The sequence below is a fragment of the Vipera ursinii genome, assembly GCF_947247035.1.
Source record: "Vipera ursinii genome assembly, chromosome: 2".
Taxonomy (NCBI): Eukaryota; Metazoa; Chordata; class Lepidosauria; order Squamata; family Viperidae; genus Vipera; species Vipera ursinii.
In genome coordinates, this window is record NC_139513.1 from 186,687,721 (window position 1) to 186,708,182 (window position 20,462).

General features: G+C 39.1%; 1 protein-coding gene across 4 annotated transcripts in view; it reads left to right on the forward strand.

Moving 5' to 3' along the window:
• CHD1L (chromodomain helicase DNA binding protein 1 like) overlaps positions 1-20,462 on the forward strand; it is a 64,154-nt gene that overhangs the window by 321 nt on the left and 43,371 nt on the right. For all 4 annotated transcript variants that reach the window (XR_014491592.1, XR_014491593.1, XR_014491594.1 and 1 more), the window contains exons 2-9: positions 1,986-2,098; positions 2,205-2,308; positions 2,940-3,054; positions 4,752-4,783; positions 5,206-5,287; positions 5,970-6,132; positions 17,268-17,423; positions 19,213-19,305. Coding sequence is in view for 1 of the 4 variants with exons in the window: in XM_083355493.1 (XP_083211619.1) it covers positions 1,986-2,098; positions 2,205-2,308; positions 2,940-3,054; positions 4,752-4,783; positions 5,206-5,287; positions 5,970-6,132; positions 17,268-17,423; positions 19,213-19,305 (858 nt within the window). In the remaining 3 variants the exon portion in view is untranslated. The remainder of the gene's footprint in view (positions 1-1,985; positions 2,099-2,204; positions 2,309-2,939; positions 3,055-4,751; positions 4,784-5,205; positions 5,288-5,969; positions 6,133-17,267; positions 17,424-19,212; positions 19,306-20,462) is intronic.

Here is a 20,462-nt window from a genome sequence, read left to right on the forward strand (position 1 = left end):
AGTACTGTATATTCAAAACTTTTTAGCACACTAAAAAGCAGAGACATCACCCTGTCGACAAAAGTGCGTATAGTCAAGGCTATGGTCTTCCCAGTTGCAATGTATGGCAGTGAAAGTTGGACCATAAGAAAGGCTGAGCGCCAAAGAATTGAGGCCTTTGAACTCTGGTGCTGGAGAAGACTCCTGCGAGTCCCTTGGACTGCAAGGCGATCAAACCGGTCAGTCCTAGAGGAGATCAATCCTGACTGCTCTTTAGAAGGCCAGATCTTGAAGCTAAAACTCAAATACTTTGGCCACCTAATGAGAAAGAAGGACTCACTGGAGAAGAGCCTAATGCTGGGAAAGATCGAGGGCAATAGAAGAAGGGGACGACAGAGAATGAGGTGGCTGGATGGAGTCACTGAAGCAGTAGGCGTGAGCTTAAATGGACTCCAGAAGATGGTGGAAGACAGGAAGGCCTGGAGGAACGTTGTCCATAGGGTCGCGATGAGTCGGACACGACTTCGCAGCTAACAAGACAAGACAAGACAAGATATTCAAAACTAGTTTCAGCCATCCCATCACTTGATGGGATTAATGTACAAAGTACATCGCCTGTTCAAAAAAACAGGTGATGTGAAGATAACCTAAAGTGAATAAGTACCTTGTTAATTCAATATTAAGTGGTTTAGATACTTCTGTAATTTTCCAAGTCAAGAATTTATATATTGATTGTTCAGAGGAAAGATGTATAAGTAATTATCTTCTTAAAAATACCTTGTCTTAAAAATGACAAATATATTGTCAGACTGACATTCCTATGTTTGGAATTTAAAAAGTAAGTTCCCTTGAATAGGTATGTTATTCCATAAATTAGATTGTTCTGCCTTTTAATAGTAAATTGTAGCTCCTCTCATTTTGCTCCCCTTCTAGCATATCAGTGAAAATAGTTATGTTTATTTAATTTATTTAATTTATTTTATTTAATTTGTATACCGCCCTTCTCCCGAAGGACTCAGGGCGGTGTACAGGGCAATAAATACCAAATACAGAATACAAAAATTAAAAACAGATTAAACCATAGTGCCCAAATACAATAAATAAATTACTTAAAAATAGTAATTAAAACCCCAAACCCATCAGACCAGGCCGGCTTGTTCAAATAAATAGGTTTTTAGGTCACGTCGGAAGGAGCGCAGGTCAGGAGCCATCCGGAGCTCAACCGGTAAACGGTTCCAAAGGTCAGGTGCGCCCACAGAGAACGCCCTCCCCCTGGGGGCCATCAGTCGGCATTCTGTGACCGGTGGCACCCTGATGAGGCCCTCTCTATGGGAGCGCACTGGGCGGAGGGAAGTTGACGCTGGCCGCAGGTGCTCCCTTAGATACTCTGGACCCATGCCATGTAGGGCTTTATAGGTCATTACCAGCACCTTGAATCTCACCTGGAAGGCAACTGGAAGCCAATGCAGCTCGCGGAGCAGAGGTGTAACATGGGAGTATCGGGAGACCCCCAACACAACTTGCGCGGCTGCATTCTGCACCAGTTGGAGCCTCCGAGTGGTCCTCAAGGGCAGCCCCATGTAGAGAGCGTTGCAGTAGTCTAACCGAGAGGTCACAAGCACATGAGTGACTGTACGCAAGGCATCCCGGTCTAGATAGGGCCGCAACCGGCGCACCAGGCGAACCTGGGCGAAGGCCCCCCTAGTCACAGTTACTATATGATCTTCTAAAGAAAGCTGTGAATCTAGGAGGACTCCCAAGTTGCGAGCCCTATCTACGGGGGGTAATAACTCACCCCCCACAGTAAGAGATGGAATGATCTGAGTTTCCCGAGATGCCAGCACGCACAGCCACTCAGTCTTGTCCGGGTTGAGCCGAAGCCTTATGTTGACATAAGTTCTAAGAAAATGACCATAATCAAAGTTTAATGTCTAATTCATTAGATGAATTGTATTTCAAACAAGTTAAGAGTTCCTATGCAATAGTTTTCCTTTTTTATTTTTTAGACATTCATCTGCATCCCTATCAGATAGAAGGTGTAAACTGGATGATACGCTGCTATGAAACTGGGCATGGCTGTATTCTGGGTGATGAAATGGGATTGGGGAAGACTTGCCAGGTATTTGTCTTTCTGTATGAAATGTATGACTTCCTAATTGTCAAAAGAAAAATGAATATCATTATGTGTGATACATAAATTCAAAATATTTTTAATTCTATTTCAGACTATTTCTCTGCTTGTTTTTTTGAGTGGGAGGCTTCATAGGAGACCTTTTTTGATCCTTTGCCCTCTCTGTGTGTTAAACAACTGGAGGGATGAATTAAAAAGGTAAACATTTCAAAAGTTTTACATTTCTTGAAGCACATTCTGGCAAGTTTCAAATGTAATTTGTGAGCTGCCCAGAGTCAGTTTGGGCAGTGCCTAAACACAGAATTGTTACAAATTATATACTGTGCCTGTTGATAATAGGAATCTGGTAGCATATTTCCAACTTACATTTTATTAAAACCTTTTGTGAGCTGTAATTCACTTCATCAGATGTATAGATGAAGTGCATGAGTCTATGGTGAAGTGAGCTAAGCTTTTAAACATTTGTTAGTTGGAAAAGTGCTCCCTATACTTTCTCTAATTTTTTTTGTTTTGCTTATAAGGAGGAATATAGTAAAATTTGGATTGAGAAAAATGATGCAGAATGTGGTACAACACATTTCTTTTAAATGCAGTTGTCTACAAATTTAGCCATAGCATTCCATTACCTAGGTCTGTCTCTAAAAGATAATTATTTTCAGAAATTTTCTGTGTTATGATAAGAGGTACTTTGCACACAAAATGACAGGTTTTGTCTCTGGCATCACAGAATAGAAAGCATTGGAATAAGTAAACCAATGCAGTTTGTACATTTATAATTCTGATTAGAAGAGAGATATTGATCAATAACTCTTTTAAACATTCAAAAAAGGTTTTCTCCATGCCTTTCCACTGTGATATATTCAGGAGGCAAAGAAGAAAGAGCTGAACTGCAGCAGGATTTGAAAGCAAATCATGGTTTCCACATTCTGCTGACTACTTATGAGGTATATCATTAGTATTTATGACTACATATTTCAATAATTTGACTGTTTTAATTTGACCAGTCTCCATGTCCACCATAATATTCATGATCTGTATTTTGCTGGTCTATGACCGTATTAAAAAATTGATTGATTGAATCTGTATCTAGAGGTCTGTGAATAGATAGGTTTCTTTGACCTGTTGGAAGTTTTAGTACTGGAACGTTTTCTCTGAGTATGCTTCTATATAATTAAGTATTACCTTAGATTTTAATTATGCAAGTTTAAATTAAAATGCAAAAGGACAACTATTGGAGGAAATATGTTGCAAAATATGAAAATCTTATAAGAGGAAGGGAGCAAATGATTGGCCCATTCTGTCTTCCTTATGAGAATTCTGCTTTCATAGATATAAATTATTTCTACAATAATTTCTCTGAAAATTAAACTTGTCCTCAATTGAAATTATTCTGTAGAGTCTTTTTCCTGTAATCATTAAGGTCAGATAAATTGTTTTATTTTTACATTCATCTAATTAAGGCCAGATGTACTAGTAGATTGATGGGGAAGGAAAAGCTCTGTATATCCTTTTTCCATATAACACAAATAGATGGATGTGAAAAAATCCAGATATTCAAAAAAGCAGATTATGAGCTTGTTGAAATCAGATTATAGAATACCTATAGTTATTAAATTTGGTTTGCTCAACTTAAACTTTTCCTGGGGAAAAAATAATTTGAGAATCTTTCAGTTGACTATGCTTAAACTAAACTTTAAAATAACTATCTGGTCTCTAATCTATCCAGCTGTGGTTCATACATTATACTAAGCAGGTTTTTTTTAATACTGGTGAAACATAAATCCAGACCAAAATGGCTAGATTCGCACAGTTGTGAAAGAACACAGACAATAATGATTGAAATTCTTTGAGCAGCAATTTGTATTTATTTTACTAATTTACTAATAAACCATAATTTCTGGTGGAAATGAAATATGAAGCTAGAATTCTGATGCTTTGAAAGTGACACCAAATGGAACAAACTCCTGACTATAGGAGGAGGTGAATGGAAAAGGACTGCATACAACGTATTTAGGAACATTGTCATTCATGTCTCTTGACCATAGAATTACAGGGCTAGAAGGGACCTTGGAGGTCTTCTAGTCCAACCCCCTGCCCAAGGCAGAAGAGACTTTATTGCATCCCAAATGGCTGTCCAACCTCTTCCTCAGGATCTCCAGCAATGGAGCACACAGAACCGTTCCATTGATTAATTGTTCTCAAGAAATTCTTCCTTAGTTCCAGATTGAATCTCTCTTTAACAAGCTTCTACTCATTGCCTTTTGTCCTGTCCTCATGTGTTTGAAGAATAAGTCAACCCTCTGTTCTCTGTAGCCCCTCAAGTACTGGAAGACAGCTGCCATGTCACCCCAATCGGATGCAGCATTCCACACATGGCCTCACTAGTATTATAGAGTGATACTATCACTACTCATGATATTAATGCTATCCCTCTGTTGATGGAGCCCATGCATTGGCTTTCTTTCTTTCTTTCTTTCTTTCTTTCTTTCTTTCTTTCTTTCTTTCTTTCTTTCTTTCTTTCTTTTTAATTATTCAATTGCTTATATGAATAAAGCACAGTTGAGTTTCATATGCAACCATCATTTCTTTAAAACAAACATGTAAACTTACAGTATAAACAAACCTTTTCTTTTGGTTACAGATGTGCCTCAAAGATGCAGCTTTTCTAAAATGGTGAGGACACTGAGTACAAATATGTTTTCAACACAAAAGCTATTTAGGGCCAGTTATAAATGAATAATTGTTTCAAAATGAAGGCTTACGAAGATTGTATTCTTTTTGTGCTTTATCTACTCTTACAAAAATTGTATCCTTTTTGTGCTTTATCTATTTGAATCAGTTACTGGGGAGAAGGGAAGACATGTGGTAATTTTTTGCATTAGTTGGTACACATTAATATAATATATAAAATAAAGACAATTATTCAAATATGACCAAGGAGAAGGAAACCTTATATAGTATTTCTCAAAGTTTCTGAGCTTCTAAATAAAACTTTAATATCTTAAATCTTAATTAATCTCACTCCCTCTATGTGAATAAATTGAGCAAACAATAGATCTGAATGCATTATATTTCTGTTCTTTCTTTATGTTCAGTTTTAACTGGACTTGTCTTGTTGTGGATGAAGCTCAGAGACTGAAGAATCAGGAATCATTGCTTCATAAAACATTATCTGAGGTAAAAGAATATTACATTTTGTTTTGTTCATATGTTAGAGGATGAATATTTTGTAATTGCCTTCTTGGTCATTTGGGGGGATTTCAGTTTCTTGGTTATCTTTAAGGGCTCAACTGAATAACAGCATATTTCTAGTTTAATGTGAGGAGACATCCAATTTGAGTTTAAGATAAATTATTGGCATTTTTATTCAATAAGAAAAGAAGCAACATTAACATTAACTTTAAAATATTCAGCTTATGTCTGGAATAAAAACACAATTTTCTCAGAAGACACAAGTTTTCCAACTTTACTAAAAAGGGAATGGATCCTAACCTCTACATTTGATACTAATTGCAAAATAATATTGCAAGATTCCAAATCATGTCCCCACATCCCTTCCCACTACTACCTTATATCTACCAACTTACATGTGTGGGTCGGATAGTTACATACAATTAATCGAATTCTTCCCTTCAGCAGTGTCTAAACTATACACAGACAGAAATTTTATTTTGGTCATTGTGCAATAAAAATATATTTGATAAATACAAAGCAAAATTAACCCTAGCATCAATTGGTGATCATTTGTGAGTAAAGATTGCACATAATGTAACAATGTTGCTACTTTTAAACAGATTTATCCCTGGTTGTCTAACAAATAATGCAAAAAGTAAATGCTAAACAACAGAACATCTTTTAGTATTCAACAGATTTCCATCTCCTGCTGACTGGTACTCCAATTCAGAACAATCTTCAAGAGTTATATTCCATGCTTGCTTTTATTGAACCAGTTATATTTCCCAAGGAACTGGCAGAAGAATTTGTTTGCTATTACCATGAAATTGAAAAAGACACTGAAACAGGCAAGTAGAAAGTTGAGATTGATTGCAGAATGTGAATAGTTGGGATTCAGGTTTCTTTTTTTATTATGCTACTGTTGTTGCACTTGAACCAAAAATACTCCAATTTTTAATTAAGAATTCAGTGTCCTATGATATCATGGACCTCATCTTTGTGCTGTTTCTTTTTTCATTAATGTTATAAAAGATGCTTAGGGTGGTTTTTTTACTTTTTAATTTATGCAACTACATACAGCTGTATACAGTTGCTGCCCTGGGGAAATACAAAGTCTCTTAGGCAAGCTTATTTTTAAGTACAGATAGTCCTCAGTTAATGACTGTAATTGGCACTGAATACTTCATTGCTAAGCAATACAGTCACCATGCTGACTTAACTGCAATTCTGGTTGTAGTAATTAAGCAAATTAAGCACACTATCACGTGACCCCAACTTGTACTTCCTGCGGGCTCCCACATTGAATTTGTTTTTTGGAAGCCAGCAGTGAAGGTCACAAATGGTCATCACACAACTATTAACACACTGCATCTGTTGTAATTTCAATCATATGATTGTGGGGACACTGTGACCACTGCAATTTTGAGGACTGGCTATAAGCTTCTTTGTTCAGTACTGTCATAACTTAGTATTTGTCCCAAGGACCACCTAAAAGGTACTGAATTTGGTCCATACTTGAGAAAAAGTTCAGACTACAGTAAGATTATGGATCATTATTGCATGCATAATTAGTGCTGGGAATCTAAATGACACATTTAATATGTTTTAATATAACACTTGTGTATTGGTAGTAACAACATGCATAGTTCCCCATACAACAGCTTTCATCAGCCTTATGTCATGCTGCTGAATCATGGAATTCTTAAAATGACCAGTTGAAATTAGGGAGATTTATACTTGTTAATTTTTGTAACCCTATTAATTTTAGTGGCTTTATCCTTAAATGAGACTACTATAGTTTTCAGTCATACCAATTATAGCCATAAGTTATATGTTTGCTATATGAAGCTCTTTTTAAAGTATCAAATCACACAATCTCATGTGTTAAGGTCAGTAGCCATTAAATAAATAAGCTAAAATCTAAAATAGTCAATTATCTGTAATACTCATATAATCACACACAACATTACCCAGGAAATGTACTGAAACTAGCTAAAATGTGCCTTAGCCTAATGATACTGGCATTAAAGTGTAGAAAATATAAAGAATAAATGCATAGAACATATGGTGCCCTGATTTGTTAATCTAATTATGTGATATGCCAGTCTTACAATACTGTACCTCTATTTCATTTACTGTACATCTCTCTTTTGTTGTGTCAATTGAATAAATTGATTGTGGATGATTGATGGCTTATTTGAAATGGCCAGACCTTTTTCACCTTCTACTTCAAGTTGAGAAAGTGTTTCTGTCAGGACCCACCCCAATCCATATCTTAGGAAATAAGAACTCTTGGATCCAAGTTTGTCCAAAAGGAAAAGTTTACTAGGATGAGATTGGTTGTGGCAATACAAGACGGGATCTGACATTGAGTTACATTTCAATACTATATAAAGCATTCCCAGTTCAAACCCCCCCCCCAAATATTTAACCTTTTTAACTATTTCAAATCCCATTAGTTTTTCTAAAGCAACCTTTTGTTCTATAGTCATATTTTTAGACAATATCTTAGTTTTTTGTCTATTTACCTTAAATCCAGAAACTTGTCCATATTGTAAAATTATTTCCATTAAATCCAAAACTGATTGAATTGGTTGACTTAACGTAATAACCAAGTCATCTGCAAACGCCCTCAGTCTATAAGCTTGATCTCTAATTTTAATTCCCTGTATTTTCTTTGAATTACGTATTTTAATCAATAATATTTCCAATGTTAAAACAAACAACAATGGTGATAATGGACATCCCTGTCTTGTACCCTTTTCAATTTTACAAGCTTCTGATAAGCTACCATTAATTATTATTTGAGCTGTTTGTTTGTGATATATAGCCCTAATAGGTTGTAGAAACTTATCCCCAAACTGCATCTTCTCTAACACCTTAAATAAAAATTGCCAATTCAATTGATCAAAAGCTTTTTCAGCATCCAAAAAAATCAGCACTGCAGGGACTTGGTTATTTCTTTCTAAATATTCTAATACATTTACAATGTGTCTCACGTTATTTTTCATTTGCCTACCACTTATAAATCCTGTTTGATCGGTATAAATCATTTGTTGCATAACCTTCATCAATCTATTTGCTAAAATTTTTGCAAATATCTTATAATCAGTATTTAACAACGATATAGGTCTATAATTTTTGGTTTGTACAGGATCTTGATCTTCCTTTGGAATCAACGTTATAAATGCTGTTTTCCATGATGGGGGTACCTCCCCTCCAGATTGAATCATTCTAAACAGTTCTTTTAAAGGTTCCACCATCTCTAATTATAAATTTTTATGATAAGTAGCAGTCAATCCATCTATCCCAGGTGCCTTTCCTACTTTTAATTGTTTAATTGCTAAAATAATTTCTTCAGTGGTTATCAATTGATACATCTCTTTCCGTTGCTCTTGTGTGAGCGCCGGGATCTTCACTCCTTGCAGATAACTATCTATATCTACACCTTGACTATCCCTTGCATACAACTTTGAATAAAATTCAACAAAGGCCTTTTTAATAAGATTTTGCTGAAATACTTCTTTACCCCTATATTCTATCTTGTCTATATGACGAGATCTTTGTTTTTTCCTTAATAAGTAAGCTAACCACCTATCAGATTTATTTGCATTATTAAAAATATGATGTTTAGCATATCTTAAATTAGTTGCCACCTGGTCCATCATTAACATATCAAACTGACTTCTTAACAAATTAATTGATTCTTTTAGCCTCTTATCAGATGGATCCATAGTAAAGGCTTTCTCTTTCCTCTTTATTTCCTCCTCTATTTCTTTACGCTTAAATTCCATTCTACGTCTATATTTATTATTCAAATATATCAAGACACCTCTTATGTAAACTTTACTTGCATCCCATACCATTTCAATAGAGGTGCTTTTGTGCATATTCATAATAAAAAATTCTTTCATCTGCTTTTTACATTCTTCCACATTTTCTACATATCTAAATAAATTTTCATTTAATCTCCAAGATCTTCTATCACCATTACCCTTATCCAATTCCATCCAAACTGGACTATGATCCGATAAAGTTCTTGGACATATCTTGATCTTCTTAATCCTAGAAAAGAAATCATTAGTAATCAATATAAAATCAATCCTCGAAAAAGATTGATGTCTGTCAGAAGAAAAGTAAAATCCTTTTCATCCGCGTTTCTTTCTCTCCAAATGTCTCTCAATTCCAAATCATCTTTCAAATCAAAAAAAGATCTAGTCAATCTAGCATGATTAGGAGTATTTTTTAAAAAACCTTTCTTGTCCTTCTGCATGTCCATCACACCATTCCAGTCTCCCATTAAAATACAAGACTTGTAGTCCCATTGAATTATTTTGTTATGAAGCAATTTATAAAATTCTTCTTGTTGTTGGTTAGGAGCATATGTTCCAATTAAAAGTATTTTCTTCCCTTCAATCAAAAGTTCAATAATAATATATCTTCCTTATATATCTGCTTCTATTAATTTGGCTATCAAACCCTTCTTCACATATATTACTACACCATTTTTCTTCTTTGGAGCGGATGCAATAAATTGTGTACCCAGTCTCAGATTTATCAAATATTTCTGATCAGATACGCAAATATGCGTCTCTTGCAAGCATACAACATCATTTTTAAAATGTTTCAAATACTGAAATATTTTCTTCCTCTTTTGTGGTGAATTCAAGCCATTAACATTCCAGGTCAGGAATTTTGTCGCCATCCTTTGCGACTTGAAGCCTCCGGAGCACTGCCTGAAGATCTTCAGAAATCTGCTTCTTCGGCCTCGCTCCTCCCACTGCTTCACTTGATTCTTGAATTGTAATCATCAAACATTGATCCTGTTGCCGTTGTTGTTGTTCTGCCTAGATGCAGCCCGTGTTATTCTTTGAGTCAAAGTTTCTTCTGCTAAAGCCAAGGGTTGCACAATTTCTGAAGATTGCTGTTTTTCTTGTAACTGTTGCACTCCTTCATCCTTTCCTCCTTTATCTTCTGTAGAGGGTGGTGAACCTGCTTTCAATACATTAGTATAAAAATCTCATGCCTTCAAAAGTGTATTAAGACGATATCTTATTCCAGCAAAATTCACCACAATCCCCATTGGAATCTCCCATCTGAACTGAAGCTGTTGTTTTTTCAATTCTTCTGCCAAAAAAGCAAATTCTTTCCTTTTTCTCAAAACTTTTTGGGGAATCTCTTTCAGAATCAACACCTCTTGACCAGCAATTGTAAATCTCTTATTACAAAAAATTTGGATAATCTCATTTCTTATCCTCCTCTTCGTAAAATACACCACATCTCTTGGCAATTTCCTCTGCCTGGCAATCCAAGAGTTAACTCTGAAGACTTTATCTATCTCCCCAGAGAATTCTTCGGGTTTAAACCCCCAAAATAGGTGCCAAAGCATCCACCAGCATCTCTTGCAAGTTCTCCTGAGAATTCTCTTTCAAGCCTCTGATCCTTAGGGCAAACTCCATATCTCTATACTGTAACATCAGAACCTCTTCCTCCATTTTGTCCATTTTAAATTCAGCTTCACCCATTTTAGCCTCCAACAACAAATTATTTTGCTTCACTTCTTCTACCCGTTCATTCAAAGTTTCAATACATCCTGCCAGCCCCTGAAGTGCTAAGAGAATGTCCTCCCGCATTTCCTTGTTCTTCTCCTCAATAAGCTCAGCCACCTGTTCAGTTATTTTTTCAGACTGAGTGGCTAAAGCCACTTTTAAGGCATCTTGCAGGTCATTTAACGTTACAGGTGGAGAAGCTGCAGGGGATGATGTCAAAGACTGCAGTCCAGATTGCTGAACAGGCGATGTCCCTGCACTTTTAGTAACAGGGATTCTAGGAGGCTTAGAAGCCATTTTAAAGACACTTAACTCTCTGTTCACACTTTCACTTCTCTTCTCCTTTAAGAACTAAAACCACATCTTGTAAGTTCAGGCAGAGCAAATTTAAAGTCCAATTCCTCCTCAATCTCCCAGCAAAGACTTTCACTATATTAAAAAAAAGGGCGAGAGAGGGAAAAAAAAGAAAAACCCCTTCACCTCTTATAAAAAAGGAAAAAAAAGTTCTTCCCCTCTCTCCTCCCTATTTACTCAGACGCTATTTTCCCTTTCTTTTCCAAATAGTAAGCAGAATGAAAAAAGAATTGTTTTTCGAGGGTTAAAGCCTTGTACTTCCTGTTTATAGAACTCTGTTGCTCTGCTGCAACAATGTTTCTAGATGTCAATCAAACCGGCAGGAGTGGATTCAGCGTCTTGTTCTGCTAACAGCAGAAGAGCCCTCCACTCCAGAGACTCCCAGGCTTTGGGGGGGCCCTCACCCTTCAAGCCCCAGAACAAACGCTCTGGGGCTCTAAGGGGGCTCTACCCCTACCTGGAAACTCCCCCTCCCTTCTTCGTGGGGTTTTCACACCGCGGAGCAGCTGATTGTTGGCTGCTCAGCGGTTTAAACAGAAACGAAGGGCCGGCGGTCGATTCCGACCGTCTGCGATGCTGGAGAGCCACCCGGAAGTCCCGAAAGTCAGCAACTCTTGTGCTGTTATATTGGGGCATGCGGGATAATGCATCTGCCAGGAAATTCTTTCCCCCCGGTAAGTGTTTGAGAGTAAAATTGAATTGGTGAAAATGTTGGGACCAGCGGGCTTGCTTAGGAGTGAGCTTCCTGGGTGTTTTTAGTGCTTCCAAATTCTTGTGGTCTGTCCAGACCTGGAAAGGTATTTTATTTCCTTCTAAAAATTGGCGCCATGTTAGTAATGCCCACCTCAACGAGAATGCCTCTTTTTCCCATATTGGCCAATGTTGTTCTGTTTCTGTGAGTTTTCTGGATGTGTATGAGCATGGTTGCAACGTCCCCCCATCATTTTCTTGTAATAATACGGCTCCTACCGCTACATCGCTTGCATCTGCCTGTACTACAAAAGGTTTGTCGGGATCTGGGTGTTTTAGGACAGGTTCAGCAGAAAAAAGTCTCTTTAGCCTCTCAAATACTGCTTGACACTCCATTGTCCACTTTACAGGCTGGCTGGATTTCACAGGGGACCCCCCTTTCATTTTCAACAAGTTTGTCAGGGGCATGGCTATTTTTTTTAAATCTCATTTATATCCCGCCCTTCTCCGAAGACTCAGGGTGGCTTACAATTTAAAGCACAAATCAATGTGCTTAGCAATAGCCTTCATTCTATGTATGCCTGCTTATTAGGGCTTTCGCCCCCCCCCAAGCAGCATTATTACAAAGCTTATTGCCCCCAACAATCTGGGTCCATTTGGCCAAATGCAGGGATGAATTGGCGGTAGAAATTTGCAAACCCCAGGAAACTTTGCAATTGCTTCTGTGTGCGGGTGGGTGCCCACTCTAATACTGCCCTGACTTTCTCAGGGTCCCTTTCGATGCCCTCTGGGGATATGCGGTATCCCAGGTAGTCAATTTTTTCCTGGTGGAATTCACATTTCGATAGTTTAGCATATAGGTGGGCGCTCGCAACTTCTTCAGGACTGCTCTGACTCCCACTGGACTTAGATAAACATCAATTTGCCTACAGGGGAAATAGGTCGACAGACGATGCCATAGCTACTGCTTTACACTCTGTAGCAAGTCATCTCGAGAGACCTGGAAGTTATGTCAGGATGCTTTTTGTTGACTACAGCTTGGCTTTCAACACCATTTTGCTGAGCATTCTCATCGAGAAGCTGACTGACTTGAAATTCTCCCCCACCATCTGCGATTGGATTCAAGACTTTCTTAGGGATCGGTTACAAACAGTGAGGGTCAGGTCTGCTTTGTCCACCCCCCTGAAGCTTTGCACCAGGACGCCTCAGGGCTGTGTGCTTAGCCCCTACCTGTACTCTTTATACACTTATGATTGTGTATCATCTGACCCATCCACTGCGATAATCAAGCTCACAGATGATACAACTGTGGTGGGTCTTATTACAGGTGGGGATGAGACAGCATATAGGGCGGAGGTACAAAAACTATCCATATGGTGTAGTAACAACAACTTGCACCTAAACATTGGCAAGACGAAAGAGATGGTGTTAGACTTCTGGAGAAAAAAGGAGGAACCTGCCCCACTTTACATCGGGGAGGACTGTGTAGAGAGAGTTTCCTCCTTTAAATTTCTGGAAGTCTACCTCTGTGAAGATCTGACCTGGAAAGTTAACACAACCCAGGTGGCTAGAAAGGCCCAACAGAGGCTTCACTTTCTTAGGGTCTTGCGGAAGAACAGGGTAGAACAATGGCTAATGACCCTCTTTTACCGGTCTACTGTAGAGAGCATCCTCTCATATGGAATTGTGGTTTTGTATGCTGGTCTGACAGCCGTGGACAGGAAAGTATTACAGAGGGTAGTGAGCACAGCACAAGACATTGTGGGCTGTTCCCTGACGCCACTGGATGACATTGCCAGGGCTCATTGCCTTGGAAGAGTGAGGAAGATTCTCAGGGATGACTCACACCCTGAACGGTATCTCTTTACTCTCCTATATAGGAATATAGCCAGCCGTACCAACAGGCTGAAAAATAGCTTTTATCCGTGGGCTGTTAGGCTTTTAAATGGGACATAATCTCTGTGAATTTATGCAGAATTGACTTGGTGTAGTTGGTTCATGTGGTGTGGTAGGATGGAGGGTTTGTTGTCACTGTGTGTTGGGGGGAGAGAGCACGGGGGGAGGCTCAGCTAATCTCAATGTACACATGTTGTACTTTGACAATAAAGGTTTATTATTATTATTATTATTATTATTATTATTATTATTATTATTATTATTATTATTATTATTATTATTATTATTCCTCCGGTATTTCTGGGAACTTCTCTTCCCCCACTGCTGCTGTCTCCTCCCTCCGGGTTGGGGGGGATGCTTTTGGAGTCTAAGTTCTTCTGCCCCCCCCCTTTGGGAAATTGAGTTCTGCTGTCCTCCAGTTTATCCCGGGGTTCCATTTCTTCAGCCATTCCAGTCCTAGAATCATTGGGCATTCCATGCCTTGGGCCACTATAAACGTTATGTCCTCCTCATGGGGCCCAGTGATAGGTGGATTGGTAAAGTGGCTAGGGTGGCTGGTTCCCCCCCCCCGTTATTGACCCATCTAATTGACTAAAAGAGATTGGTTGTTTTAGCCTCCTCACTCGGATGCTCAATCTCTCTACCAGCGTTGGGCTGATAAGGCAGCGGATGCAACCAGAGTCTATCAGAGCTTTTATTTTGGCTGCTTCAGGCATAGAGGAAGCTAATATAGTCACTGTCTTAAGTATGGGTGGAAGGGGTCCACTTACCAATGGTTCTCCCTCTGAGCTGTCTTCCGAGTTGTCCACCATCCCTGCAGTGCAGGCCGGAGTCCAATCCCAGTTCCTGGCAGGAATTGTGGACTCTACAGCCTCTGTCCCCTTCATGGAAGATTCTTTTGTGTTGCCTTGGGACTTCCCTGGCTTCTTGGAGGATGATGCCTCTGGTTTTCGTGCGGGGGCTTTTGAACGACATTCTGCGACGCGGTGGCCCTCTCTCCCGCAGTTGAAACAACCCGTTGATTTTTTGGCTGTGGCTGGTGGTTTTTCCCCCTCGCATGTTTGCTCAATTGGCATGTGTCCCCATGGTTTTCTTCTGTGGTATCTCTTCAGTAGGTCTATTTCCACTTCCTCCGCCAGGACGTACCAGTCGTCAAGATGGGGTGGGTCTCCTCGAGGCAGGCAAGCGTCATACAGGTCGTAGTTTAGACCGTCTTTGAAGTGGCTAAGGAGGATATCTTCTGGCCAGTTTAGCTTGCTGGCAATGGCTCGGAATTCTTGGGTATATTCGGCCACTGCTCACCTGCCCTGTCTCATCGTTTTGATTCTCTCCCAGTCCTTACGGTCAGCCAAAGGATTCTCAAACTGCCGCCTCAAAGATGACATGAATCGGTTGAAATCGTTGAGTTCTGGGGTGTTGGAGTCATGCAAGTTCACCACCCATTCTGCAGCCGATCCGTCCAGGGCAGATTGCACAATTCGGATGCGTATTTTGTCACTGGGGATATCCTGTCCGTATTCTTCCATATAGCTGAGGACTTGGGTTAGGAAAAATCCCAGTCGTGATGACTTCCAGGGGCGGGAGTCTTTGGATGGAGCATTGTCTGCACTGCGGCCGGTATCGCTCCTCATCCTGGTCCCTGTCTGTGGTTCTGGGGGGGGTACTGCTGAGGCAGTGACTCCCATTACGTTGGACGGCCCCGGGGTTTCAGGTGCCGTTACCTCTCCAGTTGCGGCCCCAGGCGCTGCTTCGGTTGCATTTTTCAGCTCTCTCCTCCCTTAGTGAGCTCAGGGTTGCTTTCATCAGATCAATGGCTTTTTCCAGAATCCGCTCCTCCTCACTGGCGTGCATGTAGCTCTCCATCTCCTGCCTCCATTCCGGTTGGTGGTCGCTCTGTCTCGGGGTCACTTCTCCCGATGCCTTTTCCCACTCACTTTTTTTTCCAACGCCCATCGACCACCGGGGTTTTCGGTTGTGCTGCTCCACCGCTTCTTCCCCGGGGAAATATGCCACTTCAACTTCCCATCGTCTCTGGGATTCCATTTGGGGGGAAGACTCCCTCTCCGTGGGGCTTCCCTCCTCTCTTGCTTCGTCGCCAGACATAATATTTAGTGCAAAGTCCCCCGATAAGGTTTTCGCTTCCAGGATGACTCTTATAGCAGATCCTGTCTACTGTCAGGACCCACCCCTATCCACATCTTAGGAAATAAGATGTCTTGGATCCAAGTTTGTCCAAAAGGAGAAGTTTACTAGGATGAGATCGGTTGTGGCAATACAAGACGGGATCTGACATTGAGTTACATTTCAATACTATATAAAGCATTCCTGGTTCAACACCCCCCCTCAAATCCATTTGGTCAGGCTCACATCATTTAGTTAGGTGTCAGGCTTTTTCGTGGGAAAGGGAAATCTCCTTGTGTTTATTGTTATTGCTTTTCCTTTCAGTTCCAAATGGAGATGTAACCCAGATCTCTCTCTCTCCCCGTTCCCCCCAGATCAAAAGCTTTCCTGGTCTTTGAAAACAGCCTACTGCAATCTGAATAACCATCCTCTTCCCCCCCCTCGGAGAGATGGCAGAATCCCGAGAATAAGCACAATATTCTAACCATACATTTATGAAATGTGATACTATGTTTCTTAACTATCTCTATTAGAATTCATTAAGATATGTATGCCACATAGATTTGCTTTTAGTTAGTCTGTTACTAGAAGCTGTGGGAAGATTTACAAGTTTTCCTAGAAACATACAGCCAAAGCATTAACCATCTAAATCAGGGGTGTCAAACTGCCAGCCTGCGGGCCGGATGCATCATGTGGAAGCCGCGGCCACCCCATTGCTGGAAATGGCAAAACTGTCCCAATACATTGCACGACATCACATGATGTTGTGAGTTTGACATGTCTGATCTAAATGGTGAAGTGATTATAAATTAAGCTAATCACATATTTCTACTTGGAAAATATCTAGATAGAAATAAACCATTTATTATGATATGTAGAAAAGAAAAAAGGGGTACTACTTTCTTATGTACTATTTATTTATTATTAAATGTATTTGTCACCCATCTCACGGATCAAGGGACCCTGAGCGGCTGACAATGTGATATCTTACTAAATATTATACAGTAGATATGAAAGTGAAAAATGATGATGCCTGTAGAATGGATATCTTGCTGATAAGGTTATCTAGATCAGGGGTCCCCAGACCGCAGCCCACTACTGGGCCATGGCCTGTTTGGAACAGGGCCACACAGGTGGTGGGTGAGTGCATGAGTATGTGCGAAGTTGCCCTTGTGCAAGCAGCAGCCGCTTGCCCTCATGCACAAAGTTCCCCTCACATAAGCAGAGGCCATCCTGTACTTGCGTGCAAAACTCCCCTAGATCCCTGATAGATTTCCTTCAGTTTTAACAATCATAACTTGTCCACATTTTTCATCCTATCTGTATTTAACTGGATTTTCCTGTCTGCATTTAATGAGATTTTTCTTTTTAAGTCAAGGAACTTCACAGTCTGTTGCAGCCTCTGTTGCTCAGGAGATTGAAGGCAGAAGTTTCAGAAGAAATTCCAAAGAAGGTAGAAGTGGTTCTTTACCATGGAATGTCAGCACTGCAGAAAAAACTTTATAAGGCTCTTCTCATGAAAGATCTAGGTAAAAAAGAAAAGGAATAGATTTTGGCACTGGCCATCAAGACAGATAATTTGTTTGGTAAATTGAGACAGGAAGCTTTAAGGCTGAATCATATTTCGAAATAGAACCACTCAATAATGAAAATTTAATTAACAAATCCCATTGATTTCAATGTATATACTATTCAATTTTTTACTGCATTTTTGCCTTAGTGGGTCACATTTGTGATTTTCCTCCATATTAAGGCTATGTTTGGTGTGCTAGGAAGGAAAAAATAAACCTCAAACACTATTTGATTTTTCTTACATTTCTTATGTTTCGATCCCTAGCAATTCTGAGATTTTACTAGTTGATTAGATTAGTACTTGAACTTCCCATCATCAATATAAAAACAGTATTCCATATGTAGTTTTTCTTCTTTCCCCCTTCCAGAGTTTTACCTAGCAATAGTTGTATCCTGTTTTTTCTGTTCATGAGATTTTGAATTTTTCAGCTAGATATGTTTTCTCAGTTTAGAATTAATGTGATTTGCATTTCATTTTGACTTGAGCATTTTCTAATATTAGTATGTAAAATATAGTCATTGTGTGTAGGTACATGTATACAGTGAATGAATTAATCCTGATTCAGCCTTATAGAACAGCTGTTTCATTTTCTATAACATGGCTATGGAGCGATACCCAGTCCTCTCTGCTTTATGACAATTTCTCTCTTTTAGCTTTGCCCCATAAATCTATAGTTAAAAATGGTTTTATAGCCTGTCAATACTTTATCCATTGCTTTTCAGATAATATTAATTCATTTCATGCAGGCTCAATCTTTTCCTATATGATTCTGGCATATTTGACAGTTGGTGTCTTTTATCAACACTGTCTTATCCATGCATTGGACCATTCAGGCATAACTAGCTAATGCTATGGATGAAACAATTAACATTCCTGAAAATGCAAATAAAAATTCCAGTCTTAATTACTCATTTCTCTGTAATCAACTTCTGTTTGCTTCCTTGTTAGAACTGCAAGCTTTGAGAGTGGCAGGCAAGTTATATTCAGTATAGTTGTCACAAAATGTCAAATCACCTGTCAGGAGTACATATCTCCTGGTCCTGCAGCTCATCTGTACACAGGATTTTGGTTCTGCTAGTTTGTGAAGAGAAACTACTGAAAAACCAGTGCGTGCTAATATGGGCTAATATGATTTGGATGATAGTTAAATGAATCCCAGAATCCTAACACTCTCAGAATTATTTGTTTGTTTATTTGCAGTTTCTTTGAAATTGCAAGAAAAGATGGGCCAAAAATATTGTGCAAGAAGGTGCATTTCCTAGGGAGATCAAGAGTTTTAAGACAGTATTTGCTGAAAGCCACTGGAAACCTTTATCAATTAACATAGTTCTTTATGAACAGCTTGTATATAAATTACCGTAGTTATTTCTTTATATTTAGATCATTTTGTCAGATTGTATGATGGTGCCTAAGTCAAAGATTGCTCATGACTGCAGTAGATGACCAAAGCATTGGCATGAGATTAGAAATTAAATTGTTAGAACTTTCAACTTCAGGATTTTGGTATCGCAGGACTCTGTCTGCCATTTAATGTAATTGGTCATAAGAAATAATACATTTTAAAACTTCAAAGACCTTTAACAATTGTTAGCAATAGCTTTCTTTTTTGCTGTTTCCACCAAAGCATAGATATTGAATAATGTTGACTTTTAATTAAAATGTTTTTACCTGCTGCGTTGTGTGATTAAATCTTGATATTTAAATGTGTCAACAAAAGCAGTAAATGTCTCTAATATTTTTTTCAGATGCATTTGAAAATGAGTGGGGAAAGCAAGCTAACCCCCAAAATGTGTTGATTCAACTGCGGAAATGTGTAGCTCACCCATATTTATTCACTGGTAAGAATTATGAACATGAGTATTGCTGAAGCTACTATTTAGGTGAGGTAGCCATAACAATTCTGTTAGTAGGCTAAGCAGATCCTATATCTCAGTCAAATAGAAGAAGGAAGAGGGGCACTGACTTAGGTCTTAATGGTTGTTCTGATTGTCTATCTTTTAAAATATTATTCGTAGGCTGAGTTATATGAAGGATGCCTTCAAGTCACCATTAATCCTAGTAACTGCCTGGACTAGTCCCTGCAGTTTTCTTGGCAAGTTTTTTCAGAAATGGTTTGCCATTGTCTCCTTCCTAGGGCTGGGAGGGAGTGACTGGCCCAAGATCACCCAGCTGGCTTTATGCTAGAACTCATGGTGCCCCAGTTTTTAGCCTGATGCCTTAACCACTACACTAAGGGTTTTTTCCACTTGCAGGATGTCGATTACATCTGTTCCTACAATAGTGAAATTCAAGGATCACGGTGTTGACAGTAGGTTTCATTTGTACATTTAGGACTAATCTGAAGGTTCTATTTCCACTTGAATTCACAGACGTTACTAAGAAGGAATGGGCTGAGCTAACTAACTATAAGACCCTTCCCTCTTTGTCAGTGTCTGTGACATTGAATATCTTCCCCAGGCATCTACAGAATAGCTTGGGATGGCCCGTTTGCTTTTAGATTTTACACAAATATCCAATGAGGGAAGTTGGGCTGAAAGTAAACAGCAACACATTGAAAGTTACCCATTTGGCTTTCACACCTAAAAAAGGTCTAGAGCTCACAGTTTCCTGGTTTCTAGTCCTACATCTTAATTTCCACATCAAACTGACTCCCAGACAATGAACTTGTTATATCTCTCGTTACCAAAGTGGTGGTCGAGAGAAAGAGGTAAGATCCAACTGAACATAGGACAATTGGTCTTCTGAGATAGCAGCCTTGGGCAATTGAGTCTCAGTGCTAGCCTTGTTAACCCGGAATTAATTTAATTTAATTTAATTTATATACCGCCCTTTCCCGTAGGACTCAGGGCGGTTTACAGGGCATAAAAACATCAATACAAAAATTAAGAACAATTAAAAAGATTAAACTAAATCCCTGAAAAAAATATAAAACATATAAAATCCCAGTTAAAACCCCAATTAAAACTCAGCCTGGGCCGGAAAGCTTGAAGAGCCA